Source organism: Chinchilla lanigera, unplaced genomic scaffold (assembly GCF_000276665.1).
Source record: "Chinchilla lanigera isolate Chin_1 unplaced genomic scaffold, ChiLan1.0 scaffold00051, whole genome shotgun sequence".
In the NCBI taxonomy this organism is placed as follows: domain Eukaryota; kingdom Metazoa; phylum Chordata; class Mammalia; order Rodentia; family Chinchillidae; genus Chinchilla; species Chinchilla lanigera.
Window position 1 is genome coordinate 4,200,799 of NW_004955452.1, and position 17,192 is coordinate 4,217,990.

The window sequence follows — 17,192 nt, forward strand, 5'->3', positions numbered from 1 at the left end:
AAAAAGGTCCAACTATATGCTGCCTATAAGAAACATACTTTAAAAATAAACCCAGAAATAAGTTAAAAATAAAGACTTCATTGTGTAATGAAACATCTATTAATAATTTTTTTAATTGTTAAAAAGAAGGACTTGCAGTCAGAACTCGAGTTTTAGGAAGTAAAGGAAGCAAGATGTCTTTCACATCTAAGATTGAGTACAGACATTCCTCACTTAATGACTGAGTGCTATTCCTTGCTAAATGAGGAACTGTACATAGCATGTACATTACAATATTCAGAACAAAAAATGGTCAAAGGAAACTCCAATTTGATGACTATGCTTTTATTTGCATAAAAGCAGTACTGTGATGTATAACAGAATATAAAACTACAGCACCGTACAGTCCAGTCAGCAAAAATTACAGCATTGTATAAACAAGGTACAAGTATTATACAAGAACAGATATTGAGGCTCTATAAACAAGATGTACAGAACTGTACCAAAAAAGGACATTCAGGCTAACATTTTAGCTTCAGTCATAAGTCTGAACAGTCTTTAAACAGGTATGTCATTAAACAAGGAATATCTGTTCTACGAGTCTTGCCAGAAACATGGAAATAACAAGTCTGCTTTTTTTTTGTTGAAGACACATCCTTCTTTTCATTTTTTCTTCTCACACTTTCTACCAAATCCTCACCCTTGAGGCAGCAGGGCTGAAGGCAATCCATTCCATGTGCCTTAAGGATGACCTTGAAGCTACAACCCAAGACTTACCATTTTCCCACCCACTGTGCTCGTATATTCTAAAATGAACATATCTCAGGAGCCTTCCCCTTCTCCCAGAAGCATATATTATTTAAATTCACTAGACCTTTCTTTACTTTGTTGGCAAATCTGGAATATCCACCAAAGTGCTCGTCTTTCTGTGTAGAGTGGTTCATGTTAGCAAAGTTCTGTGACATATTCCATTTGTTTGACAAAAATCTCTGCTACATGTTCTTCTAAGCACCTGAAACAGCAAAATAACAGCATTTGTAGGCGAGATAGGTCAGTGAGGCCTGGCCCGTCCCTTTTCCCTCTGACAGCCAGTGGGGGCGTGATCCCCTTGACAGCCTTCATGTGCTTCTCTGCCACCCCAAGGGTGGCCCTGGGGTGAGAGCCCCTGTGTCTTCTCGGCAGCCACCTCTACAGTTCCCTCAGCAGCTGCCGAGGTGCTCACTCCCAAAGCCTTGCCAGCTTGGCCCGCAGCTGTGACAACCTTCCCCTCTTCCAGGCCACTATTCCTGCTTCTCTGAGGGGCAGCGGAGGACCACACTTGACTGGGCAAAGGCTGGGGCACATTGCCAAATCTCCAAAATCCCCAAACCCTGGTGGGCCGTGGTTGACACCGCTGCCCTTCCTGGAGCTCCCTTCAAAGTGGCAGCAGTCATTTCAGCCCCAATATTTTTTTTTTTTGCAGAAACACAGGTGCTATCAGTCAACGCAGTTGTCACCATACAAGTGAGGCTGCGCCAGCTGCCCCATGGCCACTGCAGGAGATACTGGCCCCGGCCACACTTGGCTTGACACATGGACCTGTCCTGGATGACGCTACCCTGCAACCTCCAGGTGACCCTGCCCCTTTGTCCCTGTCTTAAAAGTCTCCAAATAGGCCCCTAAAATGCAGGAGACTGAAAGCGTGGCTCCTTATCCTCTGTGTAAGTAGTCCTCCCGCACGGTCCTTGGGTCAATCCAGAAGGGCTCTTTTCAACGTGCTACCCTCCAGTGCTACAGCATAGGTCTTAACAAAAGCCTTGCTTTTATTGGTCCTGTTGCTTACTCGTGATTCTTACTGTCACGTAGCATGGGCTGAGCTGGTTATACTATGAAGAGCTGGTAACAGAACAGGCTATCCGCCCTGAAGAGCTCCAGAGAGTAACGGAGAGCCAAGGACAGCAGACAACAGCGGAAACTGGTGGAGACAAGCAGAGACCTGCAGTGAGCTTCAGAGAACTTTGGAGACCAAAGGGAGAGCCCCAGAGAGACGAAAACTCTGCTGGGAGAGCTTCTGAAAGCTGACAGGAGGGCTGAGGATCCTGGCTGCCGGAGAGAGCTCCTGGGATGGACAGGAACCACAGGTGCTATCACATAAGAACTGTAACACTAACAGCTAAACGGTACTGGCCCTCAAAGCCTAGAGCTGCGAACATCAACGGAGCTGCACTTTGCGCCAGTTTGTGATTTCTATCCACATTCAACAAAAGAACCTCCAGACAGGGATCGCCTCACACTGTTGTTACTGTGATGGGATTCTGCTCAGTCTGTAGGCTAGACTGGGACATCCTGTGAGATAGAGGCTGAGATTCACCAAGTTCTTGTTCACTAATGATGTTGCTTATAAAATGTAAGATCCAACACATACAATAGATATTGCAAAAGGGAAAGAAACTACTCAAAAGGAAAGAACAACTGAGGTGAGAGAAAGGAGCAAAGAAGGAAGGGAAAGTAAATTTTAAAACACACACACATACACATATACAATAACTTAGATAACTGTACTACTAATTTCTTTTAATTCATTGAAAGGAAGAGTTAGTGCTTGTATTGTCTGATCAATTTTGCATGCTATATCTGGTAATCTGAGCAACCACTTTGAAGATAACAATATGCAGTATAATACCATTGTTAGTTTCCTATCTTCTTGTTTTGAAATTCTGCATCATTTTTGTTTTTTTCTCTAAAAAAACCAAGTGACTGAAGCCTTGAATTTTATTTCCATTTTATACATTTAGTGTTACTGGGGCTAGGGATTTAGCTCAGTGGCACAGCGCCTGCCTGGCAAGTGCAAGGTTGTGAGTTCGATTCCCTGTACCAGAAGTAAAACAAAACAAAACAAAAAAAATAGACAATGATTTAGTGTTACTGAAAAATAATTTACATATAATAAATTTCATTGGTGATAACTGTACAGTTCTTCAACCAGCTCACTTCCAGAACCTTCTCCAAGTAGAACTTCCCCTGACAGTGCTTAACACATGCAGTTTCCTCAATCTTAATTTTAAGCATTCTAATGATTGTATAGTGGTATCTCATCACCATTTCAATTTGCATTCTTTCACATGTTTATTTATCTTCTTTGGAAAAATATATTCACATCTGCATATTTTGAACAATTGGGCTCAACTGGTCTATTATTGAGTTGTAAAGTTTCTTAATATAGTCTGAGTACAACCCCTTCATCATATATATGTCTTAGAATATTTGCTCTCAGTATGAGGTTTGCCTTTTCATTTCAGGGTTTTTTGAAGAGCAAAAGTTTTTAGGTGAAAATTTTGTAGGTTTTTCTTTTTTTTTTGGTCTTTTTTTGAGCCAGGGTCTTGCTATATAGTTCAGGCTGGCCTTGAGCTCACTCTGTAGCCCAGGCTGGTCTTGAACTTGCAACAATCCTCCCGCCTCAGCCTCCCAATTGCTGGGATTACAGGCATGTGCCACTACGCCCAGCCCTCATAAGTATTATAGCTTAAGTTCTTTCACATAGGTTTAGGAACAATTCTGATACACAAGGCTTTGCTTTCTGGGGAAACTGAAAACTTTTTAAATGAGATTTTTGCTCCTGTTTCTCAGTATAAATCTTGCTAACAGTCATACCCAAACTACAGTAGTAGAACCCACCAGCAGTACCCAAACTACAATCTGACCACTGGGCTGCCTTGAAATTTCTTCTGCCAGATTAATTACTCTGTTGCCCTCAATCTCAGCCTCCCAACAGTCTCAAGACATAAGCAAAATGTAAGCAAATTTTCTGCTAGAGCATAACACGTACTGCCTTGAGTCCAACTGTCAATGGAGTCCTTGCTCCCAAATGAAACTTCCTGAGCCTGGCTTTTACTGTCTGTATTTTTATCAGTGCTGTGGTCAACTCAGCTCTGATCAGAATCTCCCATAAAGCTCAGCTCACAGCATTCTATCCAGCACCTCCAAATCTTTCTAAGCTCCTCCTGCAAACCAGTTCCAAAGGCTTCTAAATCAGATGGTTAGATGTATTCGCGGCCGTGACCCCACTTCTCTGATGCTAAAAGCCGTCTTAATCACTTTCCTCATCACTGGGATAAAAATACCCAACAACTGCACCATAAAGAAGTTTGTTTCGGTTCACAGTTCAAAAATTTCAGTCCATGGTCAGCAGACTCAAACATAGAAACCACATAGCTGAAGGGCCTGAGTGGAATAAAGCTGGTCACCTCTTAGAAGGTAGGAAGCAGGGAGAGAAAGGAAGGAGTCAAGGAGGAAAGTACACCCTTCCAGATCACACCCAAGGAACCGCCTCTAACCAGGACCTACCTCCAAACAGCAAGTCAGCTATAGCAGCCCCATAATCCAGTCACCTCCCACAAGTCATATCTCTGAGCTCAGAAGGCTTTGGGGGACGTTCCAGATCTAAACCATAACACCATCATGCTCACCACTTCCTCAAACAGTTCTGGAAATCTTTTTCATGTCTTTACACTGGTGCGGCTGCCTCAATGTTCTGAGTCAAGCCAAAACTCTTACTTTTCATGATCTTTTTAACTTTGGGGAAGAGCCTGAGGTCACGGGGTACCAGACTGTGAATGAGGTAGATAAAAACACATTGTAATGTTTTCTTCAACCTGTCCATCCTCGGGGTAGCACACACAGCAGCATTCGCCATGCATAGGATAGCTTTAACCACATGTCATAAAGACATTTCTGCAACAGGACCTCCTGAACTGCTTCAGAAACTAGCAAGGATGAGCAAAACATGAAGTGAGGGGATGTATTTTGAGAAGGATGAATGACAATGTATCTTTTGTGGTAATAAACATTTTTTAATTTAAATAGTCCCTGTATATTTTGATCGTACCTTGTACTTGTCTATTTTTAAAATTATGAACAGGGGCTGGGGATTTAGCTCAGCGGCAAAAGTGCCTGCCTGGCAAGCGCAAGGTCATGAGTTCGGTTCCTGGTACCGGAGAAAAACCAAAAAAAAAAACAAAACAAAATAAAATTATGAACAGTGTGAGCACAGTTTAATTTCCAGAGCAGCTAACTTTTATATGCACAGGCTTGTGTTTCATTCTGTTCATTTTTTTCTAAGGACCTTCAACCACTTAATAATAATGAATGAACTATAGCATAAATGATTTCATGCTCTGTTAGAGCTTTCCTGCCTTGGTATTTGTTCCCTGCTTTATTCTCAACCTTTTTTTGGTTGACAGCCTCTGCTACAAATTATTATTTAATACAATTATTGGCAACACCCTCTAAGAAGTTATGGGATTCGGGGCAGTAGGAACAAATCAATCACGATCATAGTACAGTCACACTCCTGTATGTTTTTTTAGTGCTATGAAAGCAGCCACTGTGCACTTACCAGCCTTCATTGCTACGTTGTTTGAGTAAGAGCCATCTACTTCCCTAGCTTCAATAGAGCTGTTATTTAAAAAGCACATCAGTACTGTACAATTATGAGTGATTAGAAAAATAAGCTTTTCATTACAATACATCCAAATTGTCCAAATTTGGGGAAATATAAAAATTACAAAATATTTTAAACAGTCCATGCTCCCGCCACCTAAAACAGCATTATTAGCACTCAGGAGGCTGAGGCAGGAGGATCACTGTGAGTTCGAGACCAGCCTGGGCTACAAAGTGAGCTCAAGGCCAGCCTGAACTGCACAGCGAGACCCTGTCTCAAAAAGGCGAAAACAAAAAACAAAAACCCCAGCATTATTGACATGCTTTCCAGTCTTCCACTGCAAACCTATTAAGTCAAGGGACAAGCCCAGCCCAGGTGTAGAGCACCGAGCAGGTGTGCCTCCCAAGTATGCCTTATAGCATTTAAGAAAGAGGAGTGAAGATGTACTATCTTCATAACCAACATCATACATCCAGTCCCAGGTTGTGCCCTGCCACTTAGTAGCTTTGATTTTAGATGAGTCATTTAAAGTTTTAGGTACATTTCTTCTTCCATAAACTGGAAATGATAAGAGTACCTTCCTCTTAAGGTGCTTGTACAGATAAACATGATCCACACTAAGTAGTGGGCCGGGGATATAGCTCAGCAGCACAAGGGCCTGCATGGCAAGCACAAGGTCCCAAGTTTGATTCCCGGGACCAAAAAAAAAAGTAGTTAATGCCCATCAGCCTGCAGGAGGTTTTTACTGTTAGATTTCCATATATGTACAAAGATATTGTATTAACAGAATAAAATAAATGCTATCATTTATTGAACTCCTGAAAGTCTTGTATAGAATGCTTCATGCAGTCCTTGCAATAATTTAGTGTGGCGAACCCCCTTTTTTACATATGAAAAGGCTGCAAGGCGAAGGAGTTAAGTGATTGGTACTAAGGTTACACCAGAAGTAAGGTGGAACCAGGTTTTGAACTCAGGAAGTCTAACTTCTGCTCACTCTTCTACGAAAACCCTTAGGACATTACATACTGTTAACATGCTAACTTTTGATGTTTAGTACCACTGAGCAGGTATGGTCGGTGTTTAAAAGCTAGAATATCACATATAATATTCAAAAAATAAAGCAAACATTTAAGACTGTTTCAAATTTTTACAGACGTTAGTGTTCTCCAGACCACAGTTTGAAAATCCTTAAGGTAGTTCATGGTAGTGAACCTTGAAGTAGTTCACTGTAGTTTTAATTGCTAGAAAGTTACTTCACATATCAAAGCTGGCCCGTCTTTTTTTTTTTTTTTTTTTTTAAGTCATCCTAGTTCCAACCCTTGGAATCAACTCAGTATAATTCTCACCCCTCTGGTTCATGGATGAGTTTCAAAATTCAAGTAATAGCCCATAGTCTATTCAAGTGACAGACTGTATTACTATAGTCTACTCAAGTAATAGTCCACAGTCTTCTGTGAAGTTTTTGTGTGCATGTGCGTCATAATATACCATGCACTTCTTACCATGAACAGAATCCAAATGTTTTTGAAAACCATTGTTATATGGCATTGTCCTCCAAGACTTTGAAGGCAGCTGTCGTATCTCACCACCTAGAAACTAATCCTCTTCCCCACACGGGATCTCATTGGCATTTTCAGTGCCTCCTCCAAGAATGGGGGTTCCTCCTTCTCAGTAAAACAGCAGTGCCCTCTGATCCTATGTATGACCAGATTCATCTAGGTTTTTCCTCAAACCTTAAGAATGATTTCCCCAACCACTCTCTCTTAAGAAGCACCACCCCATCTGTTTTTATTGCATTTTTTGTTATTACTGTTTTTGAGACAGGGTCTTGCTACAGCTTAGTTCATGCTGGCCTTGAACTCACTATGTAGCGCGGGCTGGCCTGGAACTCGAAACAATCCTTCTGCCTCAGCTTCTCGAGTGCTGGGATTACAGGTATACACCACCACAGCTAGCTTTTCTGGGTTTTTTTGTTTATGCTTTCTTTTTTAATGCACTTTTCACTATTCAAAACTATTTTGTGTATTTATGTATTTATTTATGATCTTCCCAGAGCTAGATTCTACAAGCATGTAACTCACACAGTTACAATAGGTATGCTTTCATTTTACCAACTGTTTTTATGAAAAAGTTATGACATATGCTACAGTATTACATTATTAAATGTATATTTTATACATTTAAATTATAGTATTATCCTTTTGAGCTCAAAAGAAAAGAACAGCTGAGATGGGGGAAAGGAGAAAAGAAGGGAGGAGAAAAACGTATATATATTTGTACACAAGATAGCTAAAATAATTATACTACTAATTTCTATTAGTTCATTGAAAGGAACAGTTAGTGTTTATATTGTTTGATCAGTTTTACCTGCCTGAGCAACTACTTTGAAGATAACAATATGCAATATACTAACCATTGTTAATTTCCTATCATCCTATTTTGGGCTGGGGATATAGCTCAGTGGCACAGTGCCTGCCTAGCAAGCATGAGGTCATGAGTTCAATTCCCGGCACCAAAAATTAAATAAAAATAAATCTTGTTTTGAAACTGTGTACCGTTTTTATTTTTTATTATTCTCTTTTTAAAAATTATAGTATTATCATATATTTTATACATTTTTATATATTATTGTATAGAGCATATCAACATATACTAAGCCAAATATACTGTTACTTTATGTGGAATGCTGTCAATTTAGCATAGGTAGGTTTGCGTACAGGTGATTTTTCTCCACTCAGTTATAATGCTATTCAGCATCCTGGAAGCATGTTGCATTTTTCAAAGGACTCTCCGGTAAATAATCAAGTTGGTATTTCTCTTAGTCTGAGAAAGTGTGTCAGAGAGCCAGAAGGAATTTAAGCGTCCAGCTAGTGATCACTAGATCGCAGTCTCACCCTCTCATTTTACAGATGCAAAAACCGAGGCCCAGAGAAAGAAAAGTGTTTGCTGAGGGACATCCCAATTACCTGGGTGGGCCCGGGATTAGGGTCCCCGGCACTGGAGCTCAGAAAATATCTGTGCACTGGCAACGCTGAGGCAGAGGGGTCAGATCCTTGTGTCTCTCACGGGGGCTCAGTGGAGAAGGCGTGGTGTGGGAACCCTTTTCATGGGGAACATTGACACGTCCTCAGGAAGGAGCACCTTCCCGCCCTCGGGGGACACAGATATTATGTATGCACCCAGAGGTCGGAGGTCTCATTGGGTGCCTCATGAGGTAAGCCATATCCTCCTCCTCACGACCTCAAGGACTTACTGCTCTGCCAACCGCAACCGCCTCTTCTTTCCCAAGGGTTCGGTGGGGCTGGCCCAACCTCCCGGTCTCTATGGCAACTACCCACCTAACAATTGCAGACAGTCTTCCGACCGCCGGCTACCTCTAACCAATAGTATCCTCCGTTTCTTTAGCGTGAAAAGTTGTTGACCAATCGTGAGAGCCGTTTCAAAATCCACAGCGAAGCTGCCAGAATTTTAGGGCTCAGGTGGAAGAACTAACGGGTTTTGTGTTGTGTTTTTTAATCAAAATTCTTGATATAGATCAAAAGCTTTAATTTTTTTCTCATTCGAAAACCATTCCTAAGAATAAACCTGAATCACCAAGTATCCAAGCCCTGTTTCTGATAAACTATAAAGATTGGTATGAGCAAATGTGTGATCTTGTCACTTCTCTGCTCAAGACCCCACTGGCTCCCCGTTAATTGAGGATGAAATCCAAACACAAGCTGACCTTGGCGGTCCTCTCTGGTCGCAGCCTCTGCCACCCGAGCCCCAAAAACATCTTGCAGCAGCGCTGCCGGCCCGAGGGCAGTTGCCACAAGCTCCGTCCTTTCCTACGTGTTCTCTCTGAGCTCTGCCCGCCCAGGACGTGGACCCACAGTGCCTCGTCGTCATTGTGGAGCTCTCTCCCAGATGTTACTTCTTTGTCGGTGAAATCCGCATGAGCCGAATGTCTCACTAAGAGACTGCTGTTAGGGTCTAACCAAAAAGCGCGCACATGAAAATGTGCGTGATGAGAAGCTTTTTTGTCAGCTACAGAGCTCCATCGCATGCATATGAGAACCGAACCTTGGGGAAACGGTAATCAGGTGCTAGGCAGCTTGTCGCCCTCCAGTATGGCTGAGCTGCAGACCACAGGTGGGACAGGAGGGGAGGAAGGACAGGTACGCAGGGCCCCCAGTACTGGCGAGGGCTATGGGAATCCTGGGTTTAGGATTTGAATACCTGGTGGGAACGTGGGGTGCAAAAGAGCAAGAAGCAAAATCCTGGAGGTGGCTGCGAGGATAAGGGAGGACCCCTGGCCAGCTCGTGAAGCCGAGCTCACCTGTTGGGCAGGTGGAGGTGAGCAATCACCCAAGCTCCTCTGAACAGCCTGAGATAGGGGAAGAGGTTTCCACTGTTCTTCCTGTGGCCGCTAGAGGGGACCCCTCCAGGTGAGCGTCAGACCGGGTCTCAGGTTTCTCTACTACGCTTCAAGCAAGCTTAGCAGCGCAGCCAATAGCCAGAGGTGGTCCCGCCCAGCCCCCTCCTTACAGCCATTCGCCTGCGCTAAATCCCAGCCAGCTTCTGACTGACAGGCTGCTCGACAAATCAAATTGTGATCTTTGAAAGCAAAACACTGCAGCACTTTGGCAGCTCCGAGTGAGGAAGGGAATTAAGGAGGCTGTGCCTCCGGGTTGCAAGAAGAGTCCAAGTCGTTTCTCGGAAACCTCTGACAGGTGGACCTTAGAGGAAAAGCCACCGGTGAGTCATGGTCAAGACTTGGGAGAAAGGGAACCTGAGTCCAGCCTTCGTTTTTTCAGGAAAGCTGTGCATTTGTGATTATCCAGCAAGCCCTTGTATAGACACCCTGCTCTCTCCTTGCCGTCCCCAATCTCGTCCGTTTGGCTCCTCTTGCCTTGGAAGTTCTTTTAATTTTTAAATCCATTTTTGCATCAGAGGGAGAGGCTGGGGCAAACGGGCTGGCCTTAGTAAAGGTGAAGCCAGGCTTTACCAAATCAGGAAATGAGATGCAGTAACTTCTCCAGGATGACTGCTCTCCGTGCTGGCTCGGGGCTCCTGGAGTAGCAAATGGTGGGGTTAGCAGGTGGGATGAGGGGAGGCGTCCTTGGTCTATGCCGGCTGCGGGAACGGAGAGGTCTGCCTCGCCGCCGCAGGTGCGGTTTCCAACTCAATGAGAGGGGATGGAAGGGTGCAGCCCTTCCCGGAGAGTCAAAGCCCGGGAGAGCGAAAGCTTGGCGTGTAACTGACACCCGCCAGCTAGAAGCTGAATCGTCAGGTGGTGGGAAAACGCACGTTTTATTTATGTGTTCACTTAGAGACAGATTCTAACACAGACCCTGTTTTGAGCGGCCATGAGCCCAGGTGACTTTCTCTGTGAAGTCTGCTCTGTGGGATTGGTGAAATAATTCACCGTGATAAGGCTCGGGCATGGGGGTGGAAGCAAGCACCTGATGAATTCTCTTTCCTCTGTGGAGTCAATGACCACGAGCTGTGACTGTCACCCTGGCGTTGGCTGCCTGCCTCTCTAGCATAGATGCTAATATCTTAGTTCTGGCACCAGGAAAAGAGAGTCATTAGGCAAAGAATGTGTGCCTTATAAGGGAGTAAAACTTGCAGAGTTCTAGCCAGGCTTTGAGGGCAAACTACCACCAGCTGGAAGAAAACCTTCTTCTGTCCTTGTAGGAGATGCCATAGAGGCCCAGGTGATGGGGGGAGCGTCCTGGGGGAGGGAGGTGCTGTTTCGAAGCCAATTAAACCATCATACACCAAAGCAAAACTAGAAAAGCAGCTGTGCTAAAGGAGGTTAAGAGGCCTGGATCCCTGCCACCCCCTTAGCAGGTCCCCGAGGCCTGTTTGCTTTCTCTGACATCCTGTGGGTGCGGTTGGGTTTATCTGTTTGTTGTTGCTCCAGAATTGTGGTTGACCGGGCCTGAGTCAGGCGTTCTTGACTGTAAAGTGACCATAGCACACCAGGTGCTGAACAGGCCTGCGTTTAGTTAGGCAGGGGCCTGTGTACAAGTCACTTTACCAGGCCCTGGGCTGGACCTTGGGGGAATTCAGCAAAAACCTTTCTAGAATTTGTGCCCAGTCCCCCTTCAGCTCCAGACAGGCCACCTCCTAGAGCCTCTCAGAGGTAGAAAGAGCCCCGAGCCACCCTTCCTTTCCACTTTTTTTTTTTTGTACGGGGACTTGAACTCATGACCTTACACTTACCAGGCAAGCGCTGTGCCGCTACGACTCTCTTTATATTAAAAATGCCAAGACTGGGTACAGAAATTTATTTATTTATTTATTTATTTTTTGGGGGGTTTTCTCCGGTACCAGGAACCGAACTCACGACCTTGCGCTTGCCAGGCAAGCGCTTTTGCCGCTGAGCTAAATCCCCAGCCCGGTACAGAAATTTAGCACTAGAATGCCTTTCACATGTACAGTACATAAAAGTCTAGTGAAGACTAATTATGCCTTCCCCATAATTTTGCAAGCCCTTATGCACAGGTTTTTACCTGCCTGGAAGTCTGATTGTGGGGTCTGAGTTACAGTTCCCGGTGAGTGTGTATCCTAGATGGCTATTACCTCAACTGGAGGCAGCAGCAGTAGTTGAATTGTGAGGCCCTTTGATAAAGTGAGGCTTTGGTCAAGTGGTCTTGTGCCTGTCCCCTCCTAAGCCTGCGTCTTTAGCTTCTAGGTACAGAACATAGTGTTTGCCCTGTGACTTAGCCAGGCGCAACTGACAGCTGGTACCAGAATTCCTGGGCTGGGCATGATAGCAGAAGCTCCACAACAGGCCCCTCTCTGAACCCTGGGCCACGGTAGAAACTGTGCCTCTTTAGAACACAGTGAGCCCTCAATAACCCTTTCTTGGGTGGGTCCTGATAGAAAGGAAAGGATATGCATGAATAAATTAAATGAATAAACTAGTGAGAACCAAATTAACACTAATAACAGCTGACATTCCTTGCCCATTTACTGTGCATAAATTTTGCATGCCTTATTTCATCCAATTCGCACAAATGCCCTGTGGGATAGGAACATTGTTATCCATATTTTATAGCTAAGGAAACTGGCTAAACAGTGAAATAAGGTAAAATGGATAGTACATGGTGGGTCAAAAGCAATTTGAAACATTTTTATATTAGAATAAACAGAAATATGCAGTAGGATCCAAATGCATATGATTTTTCTTTGGGCCTTTTTTTGGTTTTGGTGTTACGAATTGATTTTTAAAAATGTATACATATTAAACTATTATTAGGATTTGGGCCCCAAACACTATGGGCATATTTTCTTCTTTTCCACTTGCTAGAAAAGTTTGAGAAGCTATCAGTCAGTGAAATTAACAGAGATGATCACCACTGGCAGTTCTGCTTGAGACCACATATTACCCCATTTTACAGATGAGGACACTGAGTCTCTGAGAGGCAAAGTGAACCAGTCAGGCCTTCTACCTCCAAGCGCAGTGTCCCCTCACCTGTGCAGGCTGACCCTGGGTAGCAGGCAGCTCTTCCATCTTCCCTGGAGATAGCTTTTCTTATTCTTGCTTCCTCCATTGAAACCTAGATCATGCCTCCATCCAGGGTTGGATTGTTTTGTTTTGCTTTGTTTTGTTTTTGAGATGTGGAGAAGTGGATTCAGTAGTATTCTACTTCTTGTCCTCAAGAACCTATGAAGAAGAGTTTAAATTACAAGTAGAAAGCTGGGCATGGTAGCACGCGCGTGTAATCCCAGCACTCGGGAGGCTGAGGCAGGAGGACCTTTGTGAGTTTGAGACCAGCTTGGGCTACAAAGTGAGCTCAAGGCCAGCCTGAACTGCATCGCGAGGCCCTGTCTCAAAAAGACAGACAGAAATAAATAAATAAATAAATAATTTACAGGCAGAAAGGAGGTATAGAGCCAGAGGGAAAGCTTTGCGATAGATGAGTGCTATCTCTCTTAAGGGGCCTGCAGGGTGACACAGTGTCTTCCCTGGCCTCACTTCTCGTGGTGTTAGTTGTGTTTAGTGATAGAAAGCATGCTTTTGTTTTTGTTTTTGTTATGGCTTGGCAAGAAGTTTGTCCCTGTAGTGATCTCAAGGAGCAAAGCTGGGCTCCTGGCTTCTCTGAACATCCGCTTTTGACATTCCTCTCCACCACCCCAGAGCACAGCAAGACTCAGAAGACGCACCCTTGCCTGCCTGCCCAGCAGACAGAAATTGGCTCTTCTCTCAAGAAGCTGAAGAGAAACCTGTACATCAGCCAAAAGAGCCGTGAGAACTCTGTTGGCTGAGGAGACGGCTGCTGGAGGGAGGTGAACGCAAGGAGAGATGGCTTCCGGCTGGGGCCCGGCTTAGCAGCCGCTCCTGCTCTCAGTCACGTCGGGCAGGATGTGCCACTAGACCGCCATGGACACGGCCCCCGGCGCAGGCCTGCAGCTGCAGCAGCTCCCGCCCACCAGCAGCGCCACCTCTGTGAGCGAGGGCTCCTTTTCCTACAAGGCAAGTGCTCGTTTTTCAATATTAGACTTTTGTGTGTTTCTAACAGGAAAGCAACAAATGCAGCATTGGCTGACGGATGGGCCCAGGGTCTGCGTTACAGGCAGGCCGTGCACATACACAGGGCAGACTGGACCCAAAAGGAAAAGAAATGCCCATTAAAATACATAAAACAGGGAAGTAAGCCGGGTGTGGTGGAGCACGCCTGTAATCCCAGCACTCAGGAGGCTGAGGCAGGAGGATCGTTGTGAGTTTGAAACCAGCCTGGGCTACAAAGTGAGCTCAAGGCCAGCCTGAACTGCATAGCGAGACCCTGTCTCAAAAAGACAAAAAAAAAAAAGAATATTAAAACAGGGAAGTAGAGAAACATGGTGGGGTACAGCACATGACCACTTCAAACATTTGAGTTTTTAAAAATCATCTACTTTTTGAGCCATGCATGATGGCACAGACCTGTAATCCCAGCAACCTGGGAGGCTGGGGCAGCAAGATGAGTTCAAGGTCAGCACGGGCCACTTAGCAAGTCCCTGTCTCCAAAAAAGAGAAAGAAACCACCTGCTCCATTACTTGGTGACAATCTCTGTTCATATTTTAGTCTATCTCCTTGTCATTTCTTGTGGTACAGATGTGAGGTCATATTATACATAGAATTTTTGAATTTGGTTGTTTGACTCAGTCTTACTTGTAGAATATTTCCCCGTGGCATTGCAAGTGATAGAAAGCATGCTTTTGGATAACTGCCCAGTACTCTTGAGCTGCTACATGAAAATCTGCGTGCCAGGCAGAAAGAACAGATCCCTTCTTACTGGATATTCAGGTTGTTTATAACCTGGCATGACTGTCAACACTGAACATCCCAGAGTGTAAATCTGATTATTTCCTTAGTCAGATAGGTACAATAAATAGGTCAAAGGGAATGAACGTTTTGTTTTTGTTTTTGTTTTTGTTTTTTTTTCTGGTACTGGGAATTGAACTCACGACCTCGCGCTTGCCAGGCAGGCGCTGTGCCACTGAGCTAAATCCCCAGCCCCAAATGAACGTTTTTAAAAATAGGGGGCTTTTATAGTGTCAGCTTTACACATTTCTAAACACCTATCCATGCAGCATCTGAAACACCTAACAGTGCAGCATTTGGGTTTATTTTTAAATAAATAAACGAATATATATATATATATATTCCCCCCCCATCAATGAGAGGCTGATAATACCCTAGACACAAAGGCAACTTAGAGGTCATCTCATCAGATTCCCTAATACTCTTATTTTATGGACTGGTAAAATGAGGCTGAAGAATAAGAAGTGACATACTTAGCTGTTATTAGTAGTAGAGCTGTTATTAATTCTGCAGAATAGTTATGTTAATAAGAGTAATGACTGATATTTATTGAGCTTGTATTCTGTCGCAGGCACTGTGCTAGGTTCTGCATATGTATTTTCACAGGTAATCTTCATAATAGCATTAAAAGTAGGCATGGTTTTCCTCATCTGTGAAGTGGGGATAATAACATAGCTGCCTTGTAGTAGTTATGAGGAGTGGGAAGCCCTTGGAAGAGTCTCCCACACATAATGGCCAACTTCGTCAAATGCCTTCTCTTGCCACTTTCATCCCCATTTTCGAGACAAGAAAACTGAGACACAGAGAGGTGATGCAGTGGCCCAAACGAACAGAAGTTAAACCTGGGACAGCTCGATTGCAGCACCCATGCTGCTAACCACTGCCTCCCTGGTGTTCTGGCTCCTCAGCCAGCTCTGCCTAACACACTTCAGCGTTCTGGGTCACCCCGTATGCCAAAGGGGGTGGGGACAAATGGGGACCCTAGGGGTTATAAGAGGGCCTGTATCATTTCAGTTCTGGCCAACCAGCCAGGCAGAATGTACACTCGTGGAAGTTAGGAAAGTTTGCCTGGAGTTTGACTCCTTCTGGAGCAAGGACCGACGCTGATGATTATGGCAGACTGTCACACCAAGGAGCAGCTGCTAGTCCCTGTCCAAGGTCGCGTGGTTTTCTCAGCACTGGCATCTTGCTTCTTGATCTTCTTCCCATAAAGCCTGCTATTTCCCCTCCCTGTGTGGTGACCGTGTTCTTCTAAGGCTGTGATGAGGAGAGTATCTGCCTGAAAATTGGAGACCTGGGGTCTTGGCCCAGTTCTAGTATCACTGGCTGGTGATCTCAGGCAAGTCTCCTCTCCACCTGTGTGTCAGATTTTATCTCTGTGAAATAAAGGGGCAGAGTTCATGGATGGTCCCCAGTCTTGGCTGGCCACCAGAAATACCTGGGGGCTCTAACATGCACAGACTTCTCGGCTCATCTCTCTCTACCTTCACCTTTTTAACCCCTCATCTCTGCCCTCCTTTAAACTGTGGTTGAGGGTTGAGCCTATCTAGGCTAGAAATCTTGAATCTGCACTTTATAAAATCTCCCCAGGTGAATCAGACCACCTAGCAGGTGTGGGAATGTCTGGGCCAGATGACCGGCTAAGCCCCTCCCCTCAGCCTCCAACCTTATCATCCTGAGAAATCAAGATCTCAGGCCACTGTGTCTTAGTCATCACTGCTATGCACTGGGAGCAAAGCAGACCCTTCTCCAGTGGGCAGTGTGTCTATAGGGCCCATGGGCTTCACGGAACATTAGTCAAGTGTTATGGTTTGTGTCTGCATGTTCCCCAAAAGCCTCATGCAGTCATGGGGCGGGCTTCTAGAGTTTATGACTGATCCATGGTCCAATGCTGGGATGATGAGTGTGAGGGCTACACCCGTCCTGGGGCAGATAGTTTGCATACAATGTAAGGGAGGGAAAGAGGCTTGTTCTCCCCTCCCCTTTTTGCTCTTGCTGCTTTTGCTGTTTTCCACTATGCCGAAATGAACTGTTGCCCTCTGCCATGTACCACTCTGCCTTGGAGCCAGCGGAATATGGACTGAAACTTCCACAAACTGTGACCTAAATAAAACCTTTCCTTCCTTAATTTTAGGTGTCAGGTATTTTATCTCAGCAACGAGAGAAAAGTCACTAAGAATTTGGTACCAGAGAAGTGGGGTGGTTGCTATGACTATACCTGACCATGTGGTCCAAGAGCCTTTGGAAATGGCTGGTCAGAAGTGTTTAGAAAGGTTCAGAGATGTCACCTGAAAGAGTAGAGCTGGAACGCCTTCGGCTGTTCTGTATGGAAGATTCTGGTCAAAGCTCAGAAGACCAGAAGGCTGGTAGAAATCCTGCCAGTGGGCGTGGTGGCACACCCCTATAATCCCAGCACTCAGGAGGCTGAGGCAGGAGGATTGTGAGTTCGAGACCAGCCTGGGCTACAAAGTGAGCTCAAGGCCTGAACTGCATAG

At 44.7% G+C, this 17,192-nt stretch overlaps 2 protein-coding genes across 5 annotated transcripts in view; one reads left to right on the plus strand and one right to left on the minus strand.

Moving 5' to 3' along the window:
- Nucleotides 1-9,900, minus strand: part of Stpg1 (sperm-tail PG-rich repeat containing 1) — a 47,356-nt gene extending 37,456 nt beyond the window's left edge. Inside the window, exons 1-3 of one of the 4 annotated variants that reach the window (XM_005394801.1) lie at nt 8,652-8,709; nt 8,365-8,498; nt 854-991 (exon numbers count right to left, since the gene is read on the minus strand). In XM_005394801.1, coding sequence (XP_005394858.1) covers nt 854-944 — 91 coding nt within the window. In that variant the 5' untranslated portion in view covers nt 945-991; nt 8,365-8,498; nt 8,652-8,709. Of the gene's footprint in view, nt 1-853; nt 992-8,364; nt 8,717-9,716 lie in introns of those variants that run through there. The other 3 variants (XM_013519578.1, XM_013519577.1, XM_013519576.1) reach the window with 3 other exon arrangements.
- Nucleotides 9,901-10,025: 125 nt separating this feature from the next.
- Nipal3 (NIPA-like domain containing 3) overlaps nt 10,026-17,192 on the plus strand; it is a 53,572-nt gene continuing 46,405 nt past the window's right edge. Inside the window, exons 1-2 of the mRNA XM_005394802.2 lie at nt 10,026-10,135; nt 13,530-13,865. Of these exons, the coding sequence (XP_005394859.1) occupies nt 13,773-13,865 (93 nt within the window). The 5' untranslated portion in view covers nt 10,026-10,135; nt 13,530-13,772. The remainder of the gene's footprint in view (nt 10,136-13,529; nt 13,866-17,192) is intronic.